The sequence below is a fragment of the Pochonia chlamydosporia genome, chromosome 3 (genome assembly GCF_001653235.2).
Source record: "Pochonia chlamydosporia 170 chromosome 3, whole genome shotgun sequence".
In the NCBI taxonomy this organism is placed as follows: domain Eukaryota; kingdom Fungi; phylum Ascomycota; class Sordariomycetes; order Hypocreales; family Clavicipitaceae; genus Pochonia; species Pochonia chlamydosporia.
The window spans coordinates 2,022,178-2,041,340 of record NC_035792.1 but is presented as its reverse complement, the minus strand read 5'-3'; the positions used below and the strand labels follow the sequence as shown (position 1 = coordinate 2,041,340).

The window sequence follows — 19,163 nt, the reverse complement described above, 5'->3', positions numbered from 1 at the left end:
TCAAGTATTTCAGACGGGTCGAATGGCACATGGGTTGGCCGAAGGCTCCGAGTACATGACATGGAACACCTGTGTCCGGATTGTCGGGTTTCGATCTAGCGATCAAACAGTACTCCGTACGGATCTCATGTTTCTCGGGTTGAGGCTCATCGACGTCGAAATGGAGTGTTCGGCGATCTCGAAAGCTGAGATTCTGTGTCACTCTAATCCAGGCGAAGGACAAGGGGCAACGCCGGACATTACCGACAAGGCTTGAAGAATTTGCGGCAAGGCATGAATAGAACAGTATCTTCACAGAATAGACCAGTCCATACCTAGGTACGGAGCACGGAAAATCAAGGCAATCCTGGATAGAGTAATCTCCCAAGAAAGGACATGCCTCACGGAATTGCCAGCTGTGTGAAGCTGCCATCATGATGGCGTGTCTACAAGTGGACCAAACATTGTTCGTCTTTTGACTCGCGCGGGACGGATCGGAGGGACGGGAGGCGCCTTTTTGCATGCGGAGACCAGACGCGACAACCCAGCCATGCGGTCAAAGAGCAATGCACTGCACTGGACTCCCGTACTCCGTGCATGCAGTGCAATTTATTACGGAGTACGGAGTACTTCATGGGCTATTACAACAAATTGACCTGAATTTGGGACATGGCAGCGCTGAAATTGGCTCAGGAGGCAGGGAGGAGCTGAATGGTCCCAGTTTTGCACATGGCACCAGGCGCAAAGCTACGGAGTAACATTGAATTAGTAAGGGAGTCAAGTTGAGCCCGGATACTCCGTAGACCGTTGGCAATTTGGTTCTGCCGTGTCCATGTGGACACACTTTGAAAAAAACTGATGCAATCTCACTAAAAAGCAAGGGGAAACACAAGGGATCACGGCGCCGGAATCCATCAAAATTAGGGCCATTTTTTTTCTGACTCGAGAGAGATTGCTCCCATGTTGTCCCAGTCCAGGGCGTGGCGCGCCCAAGCAGCAAGCCGTGCCGACCAAGACTCGCGAACAGTCTGGAATAGGCGGTGACACACCGCTAGTACAGTGCGCACCTGCCACCCGACCGACAGGAACCATGCATCTCGGCGGCAGGGGAGCTGGACGGGATGGAACCCGTCTGGGGGAGAATTGAGACCTCTGTGGGCCTTGCACCGGTGTGTTGGGCTGGGACATGGATCAATTTTCAGTTTCTCCATGTCAGCTCAAAGCGTCAGGTCGGTGTCGCAACTAGCTGCGCTACGGCCTGGTACACTACCTACCTGTACATGTGTCTGGCAGGTATTTGGCCACAACTGGCGCCGATGCTTGGAAGCCTGAGGGCACTCGACCAGACACGACTTTCCCTGTCAATGCCCCAGAAATCCGGATGATGGTCGCCGCACTAGCCTAACTACAAGGCATGGCATGTTCGCGTCATGACGCGTATCAATGATGGTTGACCAACTCGCATCCATTCAGAAGACGAGACAGGACCAGGAGAGCCCAGATGTCTGAGTTCAATGTTGCCCAAGTCTTCTTCCCCTGAAGCCTTAAATTTCATTAGGTCAATCAGCTTGTAACCGTCAATGTTGCCATACCAGCTCAGCTGCTGGGTGAGATATCTGCATGTATGTGCATATGTGCCCGCTCGTACGATTACGCAGATGCACAACTCCGTAGACCTGACTGCAACTGGTCGGCGCAAATCAGGTATTGTGCCCATTCATGAATTGGGTGCATTTGCATTGTTATTAGCGTCTGGTCGTTTGGATTGCACACTGGGGGCTCATGACACCAGATGCTATTGTCACTTTACTGCGTTTATTTTTTGGAGAGATCAAATTAGTATTACTGTATCCTGTGAATACAACCAACATGTTGGACCCAGAAGTCCAACATTGGAATGGTCCAAGTGCCGTGTGACGTCCCTGCCTTTTGCTCAGGGGCCAATGTCGCTACCTACGAGGGTATTTTTGTAACATCTACATTGAAGCTTTGATTTCGTAGTCTACCGATTGCTCAGCAAGTACCAAACGTATGGAGTAAGTAGGTAGGTAATTGGCGACAGGACATTGAGGCAACGGAAATATGCTGTAGATGGATGTAGATGGATGTACTCCGCAGATGCTGGTCATGGTCCTTCCCTCAATGTTCACTTCGGGCCAAGACTGGTGCAAGTGCTGGTGCAACAAATCTACAACCCAGTCAACCAGTGCCCCTTTAATCCCCCACACCCGACACCGAAGCTTCATTGCATGTGTTCATGTCTACGTCCAGGTTGCCATTAACATGGAGCTTTGCCATCATGGCATCTGGACAGTTTAGAACTTTTCGCCTGGGACGACCACCGACAAAATTGCGATGGCACTGGCTCCGCCGAAAAAGTCCAACTCTACTTGCTCCCTACTAGTGTGTTCTTGCCATCCTCACAATATCTGCTTGCGCTCGGTGAGGCATGGCCTTTGGTTTCAGCAGCGATGGAGGGCACTAAACTTGGCACATGGGGGCAATTTAGTAAGGTTATATGACTGAGAAAGACTATGGCTCCATGCCGTAACACTGGAGGGCAGACAAATCGACCAAATTGTAGCCCATCGCCAACCAGCACAAGTGTTTGCCTGATTGGGGCACCGGGAAGAACTTTGACGAGACCTTGGCATGCTTTGGTCTGGCACGCAACCTTGAACACTTAGGCAAAACTAGCGAAACATTGAGGCTCCGAGCACAGCAGGGAGCATCATGTAGGCGTCAAAATGCAGACCAGAAAGTCAAACTACCAGACCCTTCTTGTCTACAGCATGCCGCCGAAGCAAATACAGAGGGACGCAGGCACGGCAAGAGGAAATCACCAGTGAGGTGACTACGGATGAAGCTTGCGCCAGCAGGAGCTGAAAGTCGGAATGGAGCCACATCCACGCAAGACAAGCATCAGCAACAAACAAAACGCCTGATTGAAGCCTGGAGCGGACTACATATACGTTCGACATGCCGGACCTCCACCCGACTTTTCAGATGCCCAAGGCCCGGATGCTGCCAGACTTGATCCCGCCAATTCTAGCGGCATCGACATATACTCTTCCGTGCTGCAGTACTCGGTCTTACTGGCAAGTGGCCAGCTACATACGTACTTTATAACTAATCCGTCTTCCTGGTCCTGGTATTATACGAGGATAAGTAAGATAACTTGTGGTGATGTTCAAGGCGGATGTCACATCAAACGGGAACGTTGAGTTCTGCACCTGCTAGCCATCAATTGCCCGTGCCAGTTCCAAACCAGAAATGCTGGCGCAGCTTTTAGGACGAGTTGGAGGAGACCGGTGTGCTCGATGAATGGCATGTCGCCTGCGATTACTATTGACAGCCTCTTCAAAAGGGGATTGACGTCCCTGGTTGCAAAAGAGTATTGACCCGATCCTCAGCTATCCTGCCAAGTTAGGAGTCAGGATACTGGTACCAGTTGACCAGTACTAGCTTACGCATGAGCAATTTCGCGAACTTGACCAGAAGCAAACCTGCTGGGCGACTGAAGCTGAGGGATGGGCGGTCCATGTCGGAGGGACAGCGGGCAGACCAGTTGACTGAAAAAAAAAAAAATTGAATAAAACAGCGAACTCAGTGGACAACGGTACCTGGGAGAGGAGGGGGGAAGGCCCCGCTGTGTCGGCCCCTCAGCCCTCACATCAATGTTCAAATGCCATGTCTGCGTGCTGGGAACAAGGAAGCCCCGCTCCAACCAGGCTTGTAATGCCCGCCCCAAAGCTGCCGGTTGGTAAGTCTGGTCAGACAAGGCCCGGTGACTGTGATCGGTTTGCGACAGACACCAAGTCCAGCAGCTCCAACACCGACGCGAGCTTTCAACCCCACCCCTCTTCTTCTGGACTCACACCCCTCTTGGCCATGCATTTGAGGTCTTCCGGCCCACCAGACCTCGCGTCTGGCTGCATTGTCCGTCGTTGTCGCTGCGCTGGCACGAGCCACGTCCATTCTTTGGGTCGCTGATGACTCTACACGCTTGGCCTTGCCCAGGTACACAATAACGCGCTCCATCATCTTCTCGGCGGTTTGGCAGCCTAGTTTGTTACTGGCTGACCACTCGAGAGGCACCTTTTCGCCCGTCCTGGCTTGCTGTTGAGCTCCCAAACTGCTCCTCAGCCACCAGACCCAGCCCCTCCATCCCCTCCTTTTCTCCCTCTCTCCTCCCACTTTTCTGCCCTCCCTCTGTTGCGCGCGCCCCCCCTGACGCTTTAAACCGACTCCCCTCCGTCGCTGTGCAGGTGTGCCCCCCAGGCTCTCTCTCCCCCTCTCCTCCCCTCTGTTCTTTTCCACTACTAGACCTCTGGCTTCTCCTCTCGCTTCTCCCCTCTCAGTTCCATCCCAACCATCAACTCCATCTCGCCAGTTCATCACCGGACTCTTAATTACCATCGTCGGTATCCTGTTTGTTAGGAGCTGACCCATCGAGGACGTACAGAGCCTCTATTTCCTTTTTTAATTCAAAACCCTTCACAGACTTTCCATGACCAGAATACCAACATCACCAATGACCAACTTCACGATCGAATCCACCGCCTTCACACTTTAAATCCCACGGGAGCGCGTGCGAGCGAGGAGCTAGGAGTCGAGAGCGAAGACGAGAGTCTTGATCAGACGATATTCAACCATCGTGCTGCCAGCATCTATTTCTCAATTTCGGCCAGAATCGTAGTCAAAGAGACCAACAACTGTCCGCATTTTCTACTCGCCATCTTCTCCCATCTTCCTCAAGGAGATCACGCGATTTGGCCATTAAGATGCCCGGCGCAAGCGTTGCAGTCCTCCCGCCTCCAGCGGCTTCGACACCTTCCTCGCGAAAGGCATCCCTCGCACCGGAACGCAAATACAAGTGCCAGTTCTGTAACAGAGCCTTCAGCAGAAGCGAGCACCGGAGTAGACACGAACGTTCTCGTATGTACAAACCTGGTCAACCATTTGTCACAGCACCACACCACCCGTTGATTTCTTCGGGATACAATCAGTTTCTGTTCTCTTTCATACTTTCCCCTCCTCTAACCCCGTGGGTGCCACCTCTGCCGCACTCCCCCATCCGAATAGCCTCCCTCAAACTAGAAAATCATTCGCCTTGTCATATTCCGAGCCAGCACTTACTCTTTTATTGTTAAGAGCTCAGCTAACAGTTTCCAGATACCAAAGAGCGCCCCTTCAAGTGTATGAAATGTCGGAGCACCTTTGTTAGACGCGATCTTCTCCTCAGACATGATCGAACTGTGCACGCCAAAGATGGAGGTGTTCCTCTTCACAGTGATGGTAAGCGCCGCGCAGGTGGTCCCAAGACACGAGCAATTGGCGGACCATCCAAGACTCAGCTTGCCCTGGACACGTCAACGTTGGAACAAATGGAAGCTGGTAATGATGGCCTCTTCGATGTGGAGGCTGCTGCCATGCTTGTAGCCGATCTGCACCACAAAGCCACCGCTGCTATGCGTGGTGATGACAGTACCTATGCAGACAGCAATGCCATGGCATACTCGCCTCGTGGATCAACTATTATGGAGTCGACTGTCACATACCCGTCTGGTGCCATTGCATTGCCCCAGATGCAGTGGGAAGGCTTCATTCCGCCATCTGAACCCAAAACACACTCAATAACGTCGAGCGCATCTGGGTCTTTTGAATCGCAGCAGTCTTTCGCTTCGGGCACAACGATTCAACCTCGGGCCAATCAACTACCACCTATGGCTGGACAGCATGCCAGCGGACTTGTACCTGCGCTTCAATCCATCATTCAGGCTCTGCCTGATGCTGGCGCTGGAACACCTACTCCCCAGAGTCCTTCTCTTGTTGATCCTGCTCATGCTGGCTTTCAACCTCCTCAGGTGGCTGGAGACGAACAGCGCAACGCAATTTTGGATAATATTCGCAGCTATGACCGTGAACATGCGATTCCCGAAAGCTTTCGCCTGCCCGGACTGGGGTCTCTCAATCGCTATCTGTCGACCTACTTTGGGCTGTTCCACCACCATTTGCCTTTCCTTCACCCGACATCTTTTAACCCTTCGCAAGTGTCCCCCCCACTGCTTCTGGCTGTTCTGAGCATCGGCGCACTTTACGCCTTCGATCAGGACCAAGCTTACATGCTCCATATTGGGTCCAAGGTGCTTGTCAACCAATTCCTTCAGAACAAGGAGAACTTCAGCTCGCGGAAGTGTCCGCTCTGGACGATGCAGAGCTCGCTTCTCAACATGATTTTCGCTAGCTGGAGTGGCGACCCCAAAGGCTTGGAGTGGGCTTGCTCAATCAAGAGTCTCCTGGCGAACATGGTCGCTGGCAACAGATATGAGTTGAAACTCCGCCAGGAAGCCCGAGGCACTTCCACACCAACTCGTGCGGAATGGGTTGAGGACGAGGGCTGCCGTCGCACTTACTATGCCGTGTACATCTTCTTCGGGCTGTTGACATTGACCTACAACCACACTCCGGCCATTAGCTTCAATGAGTTTGAGGATCTGCAACTGCCCTCTACTGAAGCCATGTGGAATTTGCAAGCGACGGATGATGGTTCTTGGTTGGAGCATCTCAAAACTTCCACTGCGGTCACATTTATGGAAGCTCACGACAACCTTTTTCAAGGCGAGACACTGCGATACAGCGCATTTGCAACTCGTGTTATGATCAACGCATTGTTCCTGGAAGTTTGGTATCACAAGCGCAGCCCCGAGGCTCTTCAGGATGTCGTCACTGAATACAAACTCCGCCTCGCCCTCGAGACTTGGGAGAAATCCATGGATCTATGCGAGCCAGAGGCAGTCGCTGTCCCTCTCAGTGCGCCGCACAAAGGCCACCCTTTGATCTTTAATGCCAAGGCAATGTATCGCAATGCTCGCGCCCGCCTGGAGGTTGACTTGAAGAGTGTACAAGAAGCCCTCCGCTACCATGACCCGTATGAAGTCGCGGCTGCTATGTCTCACGCCCGTGATCGCGTAAAGCGCTCGAGCGAGATGATCAATGTCATTGAAGAGTGCTATAGCTGTATTGAGACCGCCGTGGTTCAAGGTGTTCGGTGGGTTGCTCGAACTTCACCGACGAATTGGAGTGTCGAACATCCATTGTGCGGCATGGATCTAATGATCATCCTGTCTTTGTGGCTCTATCGCCTGGAACATGACGACGAGCCGGCAACCCAGGAGGAACTGGCCATGTACAACAAAGTTCGACAGCTTTTTGCTAAGGATCTCGATGAGGGTTACATGTCACAGATGAGCTCGATTGTAGCCCGTCTTTGGGGCTCCATGCTTGACGAAGTAGTTGTTTGGGGGTAAGTTTCAAACCATGCTCTCTCAGGCCATCTCCCAATTTGAATGACGACGACACATGGGGTACAATTTGCTGACATATTTGCCTTAGCATTACCCGTTTGATGGGTGAATCCTTCAAATTGCATTCCCAGGCACTGGTTGGCTATGTCGACGACCTCGAAGCTTCCTCAAACGTTTCTACACCTTCGATGACCTCGCAGGGTGCAGATGAGGATAGCGTGTATTAATTTCTCTGATACGATTGAAACGAAATCTTCCTTGAGTCACTGGAGATGCCCAGTTGGCCTCCATTTTCCTTGACAAATACTTTGTTATTGTCGTTTTGTTTCGCACTTGGGCCACATTGAGTTGGCGACTCGACTACTAATTTCCTTGATTGTGTGGATTCCGTCTGGCGCGACGGCTCAGGAAAGGAGTCTGGCATGTTTCTAATTTATTGACTTGATCTGGAATTTCCTTTGTCAAACTTTCCTTGCGAGTCCGTTCGATCTCTCTCTCACGACACTTGAGACAGGGCAAGTGGCCGTGGAGCTGCTTTGGCAACGTTTGCTATGCGCAGTATTACTTTTTCTTCGGGAAGGGGTTTCTTTGGGCAATATCATGCTTTCGGTGGTGAAGCAGGGAATGGGATACGGACGGATGGATATATTACCAGGTGCACGGATTTTCTGGGCCTCGGCAGAGGAAACAGGATTCTCACAGCGGCAACGCAAGCCGATGACTGCAGATGGTGGGTCGATTGGCTGGTCCATCACTGTGATGCCGTTCTTCATTTCTTCTCTCAGTTGTTCGATTCGCTACGGCACCTATTGTTTTTAATTTCCGCATCTTTTTTTGTTATGCTCTTCGCTTTCCTCTATTGTTTTTATTGGGCGTTTACCATCTATATCTGAAACAGGATTGCATTTCCGTTTTCGCAGCTTTTCTTCCTTTGGCTGTCTTTTTCTTTGCGTATTGCAAGAGTTTTGTGTGTTAAACTTTTTCCTTACCGGTTTCCTATGTTCTTTTGCTTCTCAGATACCTTGTTCGATACACAGATTGCTGCATCTTCTTGTTGACTGATGTTTATTTATCTCCTTGGGTCTTACGTTTTTCTTTGACGCTGCTCATTTGCTCGCTGGCCACGCAACCGCAGAACAGGCATCACGTTACACTTTGGGAGCAGGCTCCCTTGGCTCCCAGATTGTGTGTGAACCGAATAGTTTTGAGAGGAGGCAGGCCCGCTCGCTAGTGTATAGATACTTTGTCCTACAATCAATCAATAATCGCTTCTCTGTCATTTCGTTTTCCATTGACCAGTATATATGCAAGCTCCGGCATGCCATGCAAGCCAAATATCTGTAGCGGAAGACTTAGATTGATGCTGGTCGGAAAAAATACCAGACACTCACTGCCACCAGACTCTTCAACTGCTGTTTGGTCAGTTGAGATGCTTTGGTTGCCCTCAGCCAGCAGCCAGGCCCAAGACACTTCAAATGGTACATGGAGCGTGAGCCGCAACTGGGTGGTGCTTGCCTTTACACATGTAAGGTAACTGATATCCTGTTTAGGAGGAAGGCACTGGTAAGTCCATGCATGCCACTTCGTCCTTGATCAGTCGGCGCTCTATTCTATTGAGCAAGGCAACATTATCGTCTAGTGATTGAAACCGATCTCGCTTCCACCCCTTCCCTCTACACTAAATTCTACTGCCATTTCTCATATCGGCCGAGTGTCTCTTTTTGCCCTACAACAGTCACAAAATAGTTATCGTGCTCGCTTTTGATCAAAGTTCTAGCCTGATGTGATCAAGGGTTCACAAGGGTAAGTGTCACTTATTCAACATTGAAGAGCTGGACTGGCAAACCGTTCTCGGAAGGATGTTCTGAAACTTGGGGGGGAACATAGGCAACACTCAAATTCACCATGTATCAGCCTTTGGCTTTCGTTCTGGCGATGCTACCTCGTTTTGCACTCACTGCCTGCACTTGTGGATACTCCATGACTGATCCGCAAGACGAGAATGCTTCCCTGTTCTTCATGAACTTGCTTCAAAGCAACTTTACCGCGATGCAGGACTTATCACAGGCTACAGAGTGGACCAAGCAGCGATTCGATGTCTCTCCCGACGCAGGAAGGGGAGCCTTTGGCAAGTCATTTCTCCCAGAAAACGTGCTTCTTACTCCCGAAATGCGGATGAAGCAACATGACGGACTCACCGGGAGAAGCATGGGCCTTTGGGTTCGCCGTCAAGTCACAGCATCTAATACCATATCCGCCGCCGAGATTGACACGAGCCGAACGGACATGCAATGGGGGTCATACCGAGCCACAATGAAGCTGTCAAGAGTCGTCGGTACCTGCGCTGCGTTTTTCTGGGTTCGTGTGTCCACAAGGGCTCATTTGCAGAGATGCGATAGTTGAGGAGTAAGGACTAATGCTAACCAATTTTAGTATTACAACGATACACAAGAGATCGACATGGAATTTCTCTCTCGGGAGTTTGACGAAGCCAACAAGGTGTTTCCTGTGAATCTTGTTATCCATTCAGCCTCATCGGCACAAAATGGCTATGACGCTAGCAAGACTGGCACGTTCAAGGTGGCTAATTTGAAATTTGACCCGACCAAAGACTTTCATGAATACCGCTTTGACTTTTTGCCTGGTCGAGTCCGTTTCTACGCCGACGGTGAGAATTTGGCCGAAATGAATGGCGACAACGTTCCATCAAGCGGGGGCCATATAATATTGCAGCACTGGAGTAACGGCAATCCAAAATGGTCAGGTGGACCACCACTATCAGACGCAGTTGTTTGGGTAAAGTCTGTTGAAGCTTACTTCAATTCTTCGGGGAATGAGGATCGTGCTCAATGGGACAAGAGATGTGGCAAGCATGGGACAGAGAGAACGGCAGTTTGCACCATATCTGGAACGCCACCACTTGGAAACAACAGCCGAATGGAAGGCCCCTCCCATGACGGTGATAACATGGGCAATCGGGAAGCTAGCGAAGAGAATGCTTGCCATGTATCCAAACACGCAGAGTTGCTGTCGACGGTGCTGGCTGTGATGATGATAGCTGCATGGCAGCTTACACATCACACATGACTAAGGGCGGTGTTGGATTGGGACAGGCGGCGAGCTAGAGATGAATGAAAAGCCAAGAGTGATGACGGGATGAAATGATGGCTCGTTACGTGTTAGAAGGTCAGCATGGGTAGTAGAGCCAAAGCTGGAACTCAAGCTAGTGCTTCTTTATTTATTTGACGAACGCGGCGACATGTGTTCCTTTGCGCATGAGTTGTTGGCATTACGCAGTTGACGTACTTGGTCACAATTGGTAGAATTTCAGGTCCCTCGTTGGCCGGTGTAACAAGTTGGGGTAATCAAGTGATGGCGCAGCGCGGCTCAGGTCATTTGGATGGCACGGTGAAACCAAGGGTCTGGTGGCAGGTGGGTATAGGTAGATTGGCGATGCAAGATGCGAGGTACCGATCGACATGAGGAACATGATGGCTTGGTCTGTTTCTCTGCCAAGTATTTTAGCCACTTGATGATTTGATTGTCAAGAACAAGCTTTGGCTAGCATGGCCTCGCGCGTTGCAAGACTCCCTGGCATGACGAGACGAAGAAACAAATGACGGCCGGCGGTAGACGACGAGATGTCTGGTGGCTGAACAAGTCCCGTGTAGCGCAGACGTGGGGGATCGTCGGCAGTCCCGTGCTTTCGACGATCAAATAGCTGATGGCCTTGAGTGTGCTGCTGTTTGAGTTGACGTAGATGCCGTGAGTCGTCTGCCGTATGCCGTATGCCATATGCCATATGCCACATGCCACTTGACATTGCTCCGACAGGAAGAGAGACCAGAAGACGGATACCAGAAGACAGATTTGGGCTTGACGGCACGGCGCGACGTTGATGCCGTTTAGCCACTTGAGCATGGGATGGGCTTAAACTGGGGCACAAGGTCATAATGGCCTTGTCAGGACTCAGGAACAGTGAAAGTTGACATTGCACCCAACCAACCCCAGCCAAGGTTGACCATCTCTCTCCACACCACTCGCAAAGAACCAGACCCAGACAGCAAAGCAAAACTTGTTCCATCAAGTGAGCAAGGAAACAAGCAGCCATGGCATGACGTATAAAATGGGCTGGACGACCGACATCCCGGCAACCATGGCGAGAATCCCATGTTGCTTGGCCTCAACCAAGGAGACAACTTCCAGACATTTGATTAATATCTTCAAAACCACTTAGCGACCAACGGTTTTGCGTCCCAAGAAACCCGGATATTCGCACACGAGAGCATTTACAGAAACCAGGCAGTTATCAAAAGGTGTGTACATTTGGGATAATAACTACAGGCCATCACTTCACCAGACTTCAACAGCCTCCAACTTCTCCAACTGCAACAACACAGAATATTGAAAGATGGAAGAAATGGATGCGTTTAACTCATACTCCAAACAGAAGCCGCAATCATGGCATCGACACTCAACGTCATCATCCGCAACGACACTGGGTCGGCACAGCTCTACGCTCACATCACCGGCCAAGATGACAAAGGCATCATGATCCTCGGGGCAGATGGCAAGACCGCATACCGTCCTGCAAACCCTAGCGGCACTCTCCAGCCGCTCGGTGCCGACTGCGCAATCCCAGTCGGCGCCTCCGGTTCATCGAGAACGGTTTCGATCCCTCGCATCTCTGGCGCGCGTATTTGGTTTTGCAAGGAGAAGCCTTTGACCTTTTTCATCAATCCCGGCCCTGCACTGGTTGAGCCATCCGCCACCAATCCTGCGGACCCTAACTACCAGCTGGACTGGGGATTTTGCGAATTTACCTGGAACCAGCAAGAGCTGTACGCCAATGTCTCCTTTGTCGACTTTGTGAGCCTTCCGATTTCACTCCAGCTCAAGACCGGAGACGGCAAGATCAAGACTGTGCCGGGTATGCCGTCAGACGGACTGGACAAGGTTTGTGCCGCACTCGAGGCACAGGGCAAAAGTGACGGCAAGGGCTGGGACAAGCTGGTGGTCCGGTCTCCGTCAGGAGCTAACATGCGAGCTCTGAGCCCAAATTCGGGTGGTGTCTTGGTCAATGGTCTTTTTAACGGGTACTATCAGTCATACGTCGATGCCGTGTGGAAGAAGTACACGTCTGAGGACCTGACAGTCAATACGCAGTTTAAATGGGGTGATGCCGTCGGTCGTGTCAAGGACGGCAAGCTTACATTTGGCTCGGTTGGTTCGTTTGGCAAGCCGTCTGCCTCTGATATATTTACCTGTAGCACTGGACCGTTTGCCGCTGGCCCAGGTGTATCCGACGAAATGCTCAACCTAGGAGCAAGAATTGCTGCCGCGTTTAACCGCTCCACGCTCTTGGTGAATGCGAAGCAGCCCGAGGGTGAAAAGGTAAACACCTATTACAAAGACGTCGTAACTAATCACTACTCGCGAATCTGCCACGAGGTCAGTGTCCAGAGTCGAGGCTACGCGTTCCCTTATGATGATGTCGGGCCATCTTCTGGCGAAGATCAGTCTGGTTTCGTCAACGACCCCAATCCTCAGGAATTGACAGTGTCCGTTGGCAAGCCTCTCCAAGGATAGAATATATAAGTAGCTTTGGCCAGTGGAAATCATGGAATGGCCAGCGGCAGCAATTGTAGGCTGTATATACTCGGGTGGTTGTGTTTGACCGCTGTACATAGATTTCAGAATCATAGATTGTTTGTAGCTTGTTTATTTGTACAAATGGATTTCTTGTATACATACAAGTATTTGCAAACTCTGTAGCCAACTGCCTTCATCAAAGTGTCTCGACAGGGCAACCCATAACTAGAATTGTGACGATAGGCCTCTTTGGGTACATTTTTGAACAGCATGAGGCTCTGCTACTGTCTCGTCGGAAGACTTGTGGTTGCTTGCTGTGGAGGGGGAATGGCGACGCTTACTTGTAGCTCGGCCGAGACGCATTACCGACGTTGATTATGGGATACAAGCGTTGCATGTCAACAGGAGAATACCCCGAATGAACAGCTATAAACTCCGGCCCTGGTCCTGAAGGCTTAGGCGATGGAATAACGATAATGAGGTACGTGGTCAATCAAGTGGGCATGGCGCAAGTCAAGGTTCCAGCACTTGTGCGAAGAGTCCGATTGCTATAGTGTATCAAATCGTATGTGATGATACATCTAACGGATGGCTCTCGGCTTCTTAGACAAGCTGTATTTGCCTGCAGCTAGCATTAGAAGTATACACTTACGGATAAAAGAGTACAATTACGTACTGTCTGGTGTAGTGTACTACATTGTGTGCCTTTGGTTGGTTGTCTACTTGACGCTTCAAATCTTGGCCTCCCAGTGTAAACTACTCGGGTAGTATTTCGGACGGAGCATTCTATTTCCCAAGCCGCTGTATTGTACATGTATGTACTCGGTCTCAACAGACTTGGCGTAGTCGCCTCACCAAAACCGTGTTTTCGAGATGGAACTAGCAATTTCCTGCATATTGTGTCGTCCGTAATCAAACTTGGCACTGGTGGCAGTCTGGCTTTCAGTAGCAGGAAGCCAGCTAAAGATAACTGACCACTCAGCACAACTCCGACCTGACCACACTCCAAAATTGGCCAGGGGTGCACCATTGGAAGCTTGTTGCAGACCCGGTCGGCCAGGCGTGAACTTGCTTGCTTGTGCATTGTGAGGTTCAGATGGTCAAGGTGGGGTGGAGTAGGTTGAGCCCACCAGACATTGAAGCAATCAGATGGACCCAAGGTCGGTCCCATGTCACCAACACCTTGTCACCAACGAAATGCTGTGCAGGGCAAGCCTGGCAACATTGAGGGACGGCTGCCAAACTCAGGACGAATGGCACACCCATGTGCAACACCAGATACACCAGACCGGACATGGACCCATCACTGCCACCGAGAGCTGCAAAAGGTTGACGGGAACTCGGGAAGGCCGCTCCAACCACAGGCCAGAATTTCACGTCACTTCAGGTCACGATGAGCTGGACCTGGCTGCTTTAGGGATGGTAGGTGGCACAATTGGGGGCTGCTTTCTGGAACTGGTGGGTGTGAGTGACGTCTCGTCTGGTGGCTCAGGAGTGAGCAAAGGAACACCGAAGGCTTGAATCAAGTCTGGTTGAACTCTGCAAGAGGGAACACCTAAGAATCGAATGCATCTAGTTCCATGTCAACAGCTACCGAGGCACCAGGTGCGGAGTAATCAACACTCCAACGAACCGGTCAGAAACTCGGCCTTTGCAGCACGAGAAATTCAAATGGCTTGAGACGAGACCTGAAGGGCTGATAGTCCCTGGGTGAATGCAACCCTCGACCGGTTGGTGCAACGTCTCGTTGAGCTGGGTGGGAGGTCAACTTCGTATCAGGCGTTGTTGATGGCATTATCAGGTAAAATATACGAGCAGCTCTCTCAGGCATGCCGGCATGGCTTTGCGGATTCCGAGCCGGCTCTCGAGGCTCTTTTTCAGAGTCGGCTGCAGCTTATTAATGATACAGGTATTTTGCATGGATGGGAGGAAGTTACGACCAACGGCATTGCGGATTCACACATGCACGGAGTACATATGTAGGCAAAAAGTACCAGAGTTAACAGGCACAGACAGAGTTGACCGAACAGCCAATGTCAGCTATAGCCTCACCGAACATTGAAACAATTTAGCACTGGGGCGCGGAGTATTCGGCAGATGTAATAACTACTCCAAAACACCGTATTGAAAGCCACTGCGGTCAAGATGTAACCAGGGTAATTAAACATACAAATTTCAGTGCTTCACCGGCGTCTAGGCAAGCACTCGATTGTGTGCAAAATCAACCGCCGTGTCGGTGAAAGAAAATACAACCAATAATAGTAGTGTGCACTAAAGGGCCATTCTCTCTCTGTCTCTCTCTCTCTCTCTCCCTCTCCCAGTCTGCATGCAGTTCTGGCCTGGCCTTGACCCGACTCCTGACGCCCTGCCAGCTCCAAGTGTCTGACATCTGGATGGCATGGACAGTTGAATCCTACGGCGACGCCATGGATATTCTACCTGTTTCCTCTGCTCCGCATGGAACGAGTACTGCATAAATACATACATGGTTGACACTTTAGCTTTGTTATTAGTGCCTACTGTCATGCCCGTTTGACACCAGTTCGGACCCACGTGTGGTTCATTTTGGCTCATCACATCTTCCAAAGTTGTTGGCTTTGTCTCGGATGCTGCAGCAAGCAACACCAGACACAAGACACTCCCACAGCCTGTGTATATTACACAAGATGACAGGCTTACAGGATTGCAAGTCTGGTACGGGGCACTCCGCCTGGTAACCCATGTACAGTAAATTACTGTAATGCCTCCGTGGCGATAGGAATCCCGGCCCTGGATCCCCCGCTCAATGTTGACGAAACCCCCCAAGCATCATCAACTTGACATTATTTGCACAAACCCGGCCGCTGGTGTCGCGTCGCCTGCGCGTCACCCTGTCACCCTGCCACCCTGTCACTGTTCAAGGCTCTGTTGCCTCGCTTTCAATGTTCTAGTGAACAAGGGACAGAGCCAGAAAGGTTCTGGGCTGGCCAGTTCTTCAATACAAATTACCCAAGGCAGGGTCTGTACTTACCAGACAGCACTTAATTTCTGCATGCGCCAGGCCGAATACAGCCACAAAAGCCGAGCGTTCCTACTGGTTCACTTGCCATTCTTTCCCCATATCGAGATTTCCTGCCCCTCTGTTTCGTCCTAAGGACCTTGCAACCAGCGCCACTCCTCTTCAATCCCGCACCCAGCTTCCCGCGCCCAACCATACTGCCCTGGCTGGTTCAACGGGTTTGTTCGAACCACCAGAACCCCGGCCAAACTTGATTGAGACCATTTCGCCCTCTGGTATTGAGCCAATCCGCACCTGCAGAGACTCCAGTGGACTGCACTGGTCCTCCGTCTGCATGTGGTCGAGTCGGTGCTTGTGCTGCTTGTGCTTATTGCGCAAGACACTCCCACCAGTCGACCTCCCGGATACTTCCCTATGCCGTCTGGTCTGGTCCATCCATGTTCCCCCATCGAACGACTTCCCCTCTCTGCGAAACTTGACCACTCAATTCTTTGGTGCCAACAATTTCTAATACTGTAGCCAACATTGAACCTACCACACACCCTTTGGTAGAACCAACAACTGTGATCCGAGCAGCAACATCAGATGGACCGCGCCAGCTGACAATGTCAGCATTCTTTTTGCAATTTACGACCGACTCCGAACCTGCCGTCCAAAGTCATCTTCAAACGCCACTCTGATTGTGCCTTTGCCTCTGCCTCTGCCTCTGCCTCTGCCGGTGCCTGTGCCTGGAGCCTCTCCGCCCGCCCCCAGATCCGCTCAAACTCAGCTCGCTCTCAGCCCTATCCATACGGACGGAAGACAGACAGCCTCAACTCACCACCTTGACCTCAACGCGTCAGCAAGCAGGCTCGTCAGTTTGGTCGTTTCCGTCCAGAGGGAGATATACTCTCCTCAACTCAGTAGCCATGGTGTACTGCGGTAAGCCGTCCAAGGGCTGCTCCAACTGCCGTGAGCGTAAAATACGGGTGAGTCCCTTTTTGCCCACCATGCCTCAACCCTTCACCATTCGATCGTCGTCTTAACCGGTTTGATGTTTGTCGTCGCAGTGTGACCAGAGGATCCCGACCTGTGGGCAGTGTGAAAAGCGCCAGCAAAAATGCCCCGGGTATCGCAACATGGTTGATCTCATGTTTCGAGATGAGAGCCACCATGTTATCAAGCGAGCCACCACCACGAGGAAGCGTCCCAAGAAGGCGAGACTTGCTGGCACTGGTCCCAACACGCCGCCGCCTTCGACTCGATCTTCACTATCTTCGTCTCCATCTCTAGTTATTCGCCAACCCCGACCATTTATTAGCGACACATCGCCATCAAGCGAGGAGGACTTTGGTGCCGCCGAATGTGCTCATAGGGATGCCAACCGTGGAAGCGTGTCTGGTAACAGTGAATTTGACGACGATCAAGCTCGCACGTATAACAGCAGCCATACGTCCACCGCTCTCACGGCCACAAACTCCAGTAGAATTCCATACGCACCGACAAACTCTCTCCAGGAGCGTGGGATAGCATTCTTTTTTGCCCGCTATGTCGCCACCGACCACGGCTGTTATCAAAATTATGACTTCATCTATGATGTGTGGAAGCCGCCCCCTGCTTACGACATGGACTCGACGGACTGCATCACCGCCAGCATGACGGCCGTTGGCCTCACCAGTTTGTCGAAACTGACTCGTTGCCCCGAAACATTTCGACGCGCGCGCCAAAGCTATACTGTTGCTCTTGGCCTTGCCAACTCAGCTCTGAGTAATCCCGCCGAGGCTGTCAAGGACAGCACTATGCTTGCCGTCCTTATTTTGGGTACATACGAGTTCGTCTCTGGCCGCACACCTCAAACTATCAGAGCTTGGCAGGATCACGTTAACGGTGCTGCTACCCTGGCAAGCATGAGAGGAGCTGCCCAATTTCGCACCAAGGCCGGTGCTAGAATGTTTATCATGCTCTGTCACACGGTTCTGATCAGCTGCATCCGTAGCGGCTTACCCATGCCGCAATCCATGGTTGATCTAAGAAACGAACTTTGGCACTTGACTGACACCAGTGGTCCTATATGGCGAGTTGTGGATACGCTTTATAACGCCCTGCAGGTTCGACATGACATCAAGTCAGGCAAAGTATCTGGGGTCGATGCTGTTGTTAAAAAGCTGTGTGATGTTGAAGATCAGTTCTCGGCCTTGATTTCGAGCCTTCCACCCGGATGGTACTATCGACAAGCAAAACTTTCGAAGCCTCATCCAGCCGTTTTGGGAGATACTTGCCACATCTATCGAGGACTCACCCAAGCAACCACGTGGAATGGTATTCGCACCATGAGGATGTTGGTGCAAGAAACCATTGTTGAGGTTCTCTGCGCTAGCGCCGAAGACCCGACAATGCTATCTACCCAGCATCAACTTCAGCTTGTCAAAGCCATGAAATTGATACAAATGCTGGGCGAAGCCTTTGTTTCAAGTGTACCACAGCACTTTGGTGTCGTGAGCGGCAAAGACATCGTTCGCGACAGACAAGGACGACATACGGTTGCCCCTATACCCACCACCCAGCTTCCTCACCGTATCTTGTCACCCTCCGATCAGAAGTCTTTACCCCAGGCCACCAGCAGCTCTGCTAGTACCCCTACTTCTGTGTCCACCGGCGCGTCTCGCAAGCCTACTCTGTTTGATCCCACGCAATCCAGCGGACACGAGAGAGGCGCGGAACGTTTCTTGACGTTGGCTACGGCTAGCCACACCATCATTTGGCCGCTTTACACGCTAGGCATGTCTTCTTCAACGACTCCTGACACGCTTGCTTATGTCTTGGATCGGCTGGAGGCCATTTATCAGGAAACTGGATTTGAACAAGCTCGCATCGTGTCGAATATTGTCAAGGAGCAGGTCCATACTTTACTCTGGGATCAGATCCCGACCTCGAAACTGCCTTCATTACCAGACACTGCACTACCCATGATAGTGTGAACTGCAAAATTATGATCAAAATGAATATCAGCATGATCTTTTTCTATCATCTATTCTTGTATTATTTTGGGCTGTGAGAGGTGTTGTAAGCAAACATCGGAACAAATGATTTTATTTTCTTGATTTAGCGAGGGCATCACTTACCTTCAGACTTGGGGCCTGCAGCTCTCTCGTCTTGACGAAATATCGTGGCATATAGCGGCGATTATATCGACTTCTTTGACTGCTTGGAAGATTCTTTCGAGCCATTTATTTTTGAAAAATACGGGTCATAGATGAAGGACTCGGCCGTTGGATGGCCGACGATAAATTAGGAATCAGGGAATAAAT

General features: G+C 51.1%; 6 protein-coding genes across 6 annotated transcripts; 5 read left to right on the top strand and 1 right to left on the bottom strand.

Annotated features, from left to right (window-relative positions):
- Window positions 1-2,513: 2,513 nt before the first annotated feature.
- VFPPC_15801 (hypothetical protein) lies at window positions 2,514-2,666 on the top strand (the record flags this gene model as incomplete). Its single annotated transcript, XM_018293554.1, has 1 exon — window positions 2,514-2,666. One exon carries the CDS (start codon window positions 2,514-2,516, stop codon window positions 2,664-2,666), a length of 153 nt encoding a protein of 50 aa, XP_018145079.1.
- Window positions 2,667-4,763: 2,097 nt separating this feature from the next.
- Window positions 4,764-7,513, top strand: VFPPC_04489 (C2H2 finger domain-containing protein; the record flags this gene model as incomplete). The annotated part of the gene is made up of 3 exons (XM_018283836.1): window positions 4,764-4,917; window positions 5,155-7,285; window positions 7,375-7,513. 3 exons carry the CDS (start codon window positions 4,764-4,766, stop codon window positions 7,511-7,513), a joined length of 2,424 nt encoding a protein of 807 aa, XP_018145077.1.
- A 1,678-nt stretch (window positions 7,514-9,191) lies between these two features.
- On the top strand, window positions 9,192-10,373 carry VFPPC_04488 (endo-1,3-1,4-b-glucanase; the record flags this gene model as incomplete). The annotated part of the gene is made up of 2 exons (XM_018283835.1): window positions 9,192-9,644; window positions 9,720-10,373. The coding sequence occupies 2 exons, from the start codon at window positions 9,192-9,194 to the stop codon at window positions 10,371-10,373; spliced, it is 1,107 nt and encodes a 368-aa protein (XP_018145076.1).
- Window positions 10,374-11,747: 1,374 nt separating this feature from the next.
- Window positions 11,748-12,875, top strand: VFPPC_13647 (glucan endo-1,3-beta-glucosidase precursor; the record flags this gene model as incomplete). The annotated part of the gene is made up of 1 exon (XM_018291421.1): window positions 11,748-12,875. The coding sequence occupies one exon, from the start codon at window positions 11,748-11,750 to the stop codon at window positions 12,873-12,875; it is 1,128 nt and encodes a 375-aa protein (XP_018145074.1).
- A 2,274-nt stretch (window positions 12,876-15,149) lies between these two features.
- VFPPC_15798 (hypothetical protein) lies at window positions 15,150-15,452 on the bottom strand (the record flags this gene model as incomplete). The annotated part of the gene is made up of 1 exon (XM_018293551.1): window positions 15,150-15,452. The coding sequence occupies one exon, from the start codon at window positions 15,450-15,452 to the stop codon at window positions 15,150-15,152; it is 303 nt and encodes a 100-aa protein (XP_018145073.1).
- A 1,542-nt stretch (window positions 15,453-16,994) lies between these two features.
- VFPPC_04487 (C6 finger domain-containing protein) lies at window positions 16,995-18,833 on the top strand (the record flags this gene model as incomplete). The annotated part of the gene is made up of 1 exon (XM_018283834.1): window positions 16,995-18,833. One exon carries the CDS (start codon window positions 16,995-16,997, stop codon window positions 18,831-18,833), a length of 1,839 nt encoding a protein of 612 aa, XP_018145072.1.
- Between the last annotated feature and the right edge of the window lie 330 nt (window positions 18,834-19,163).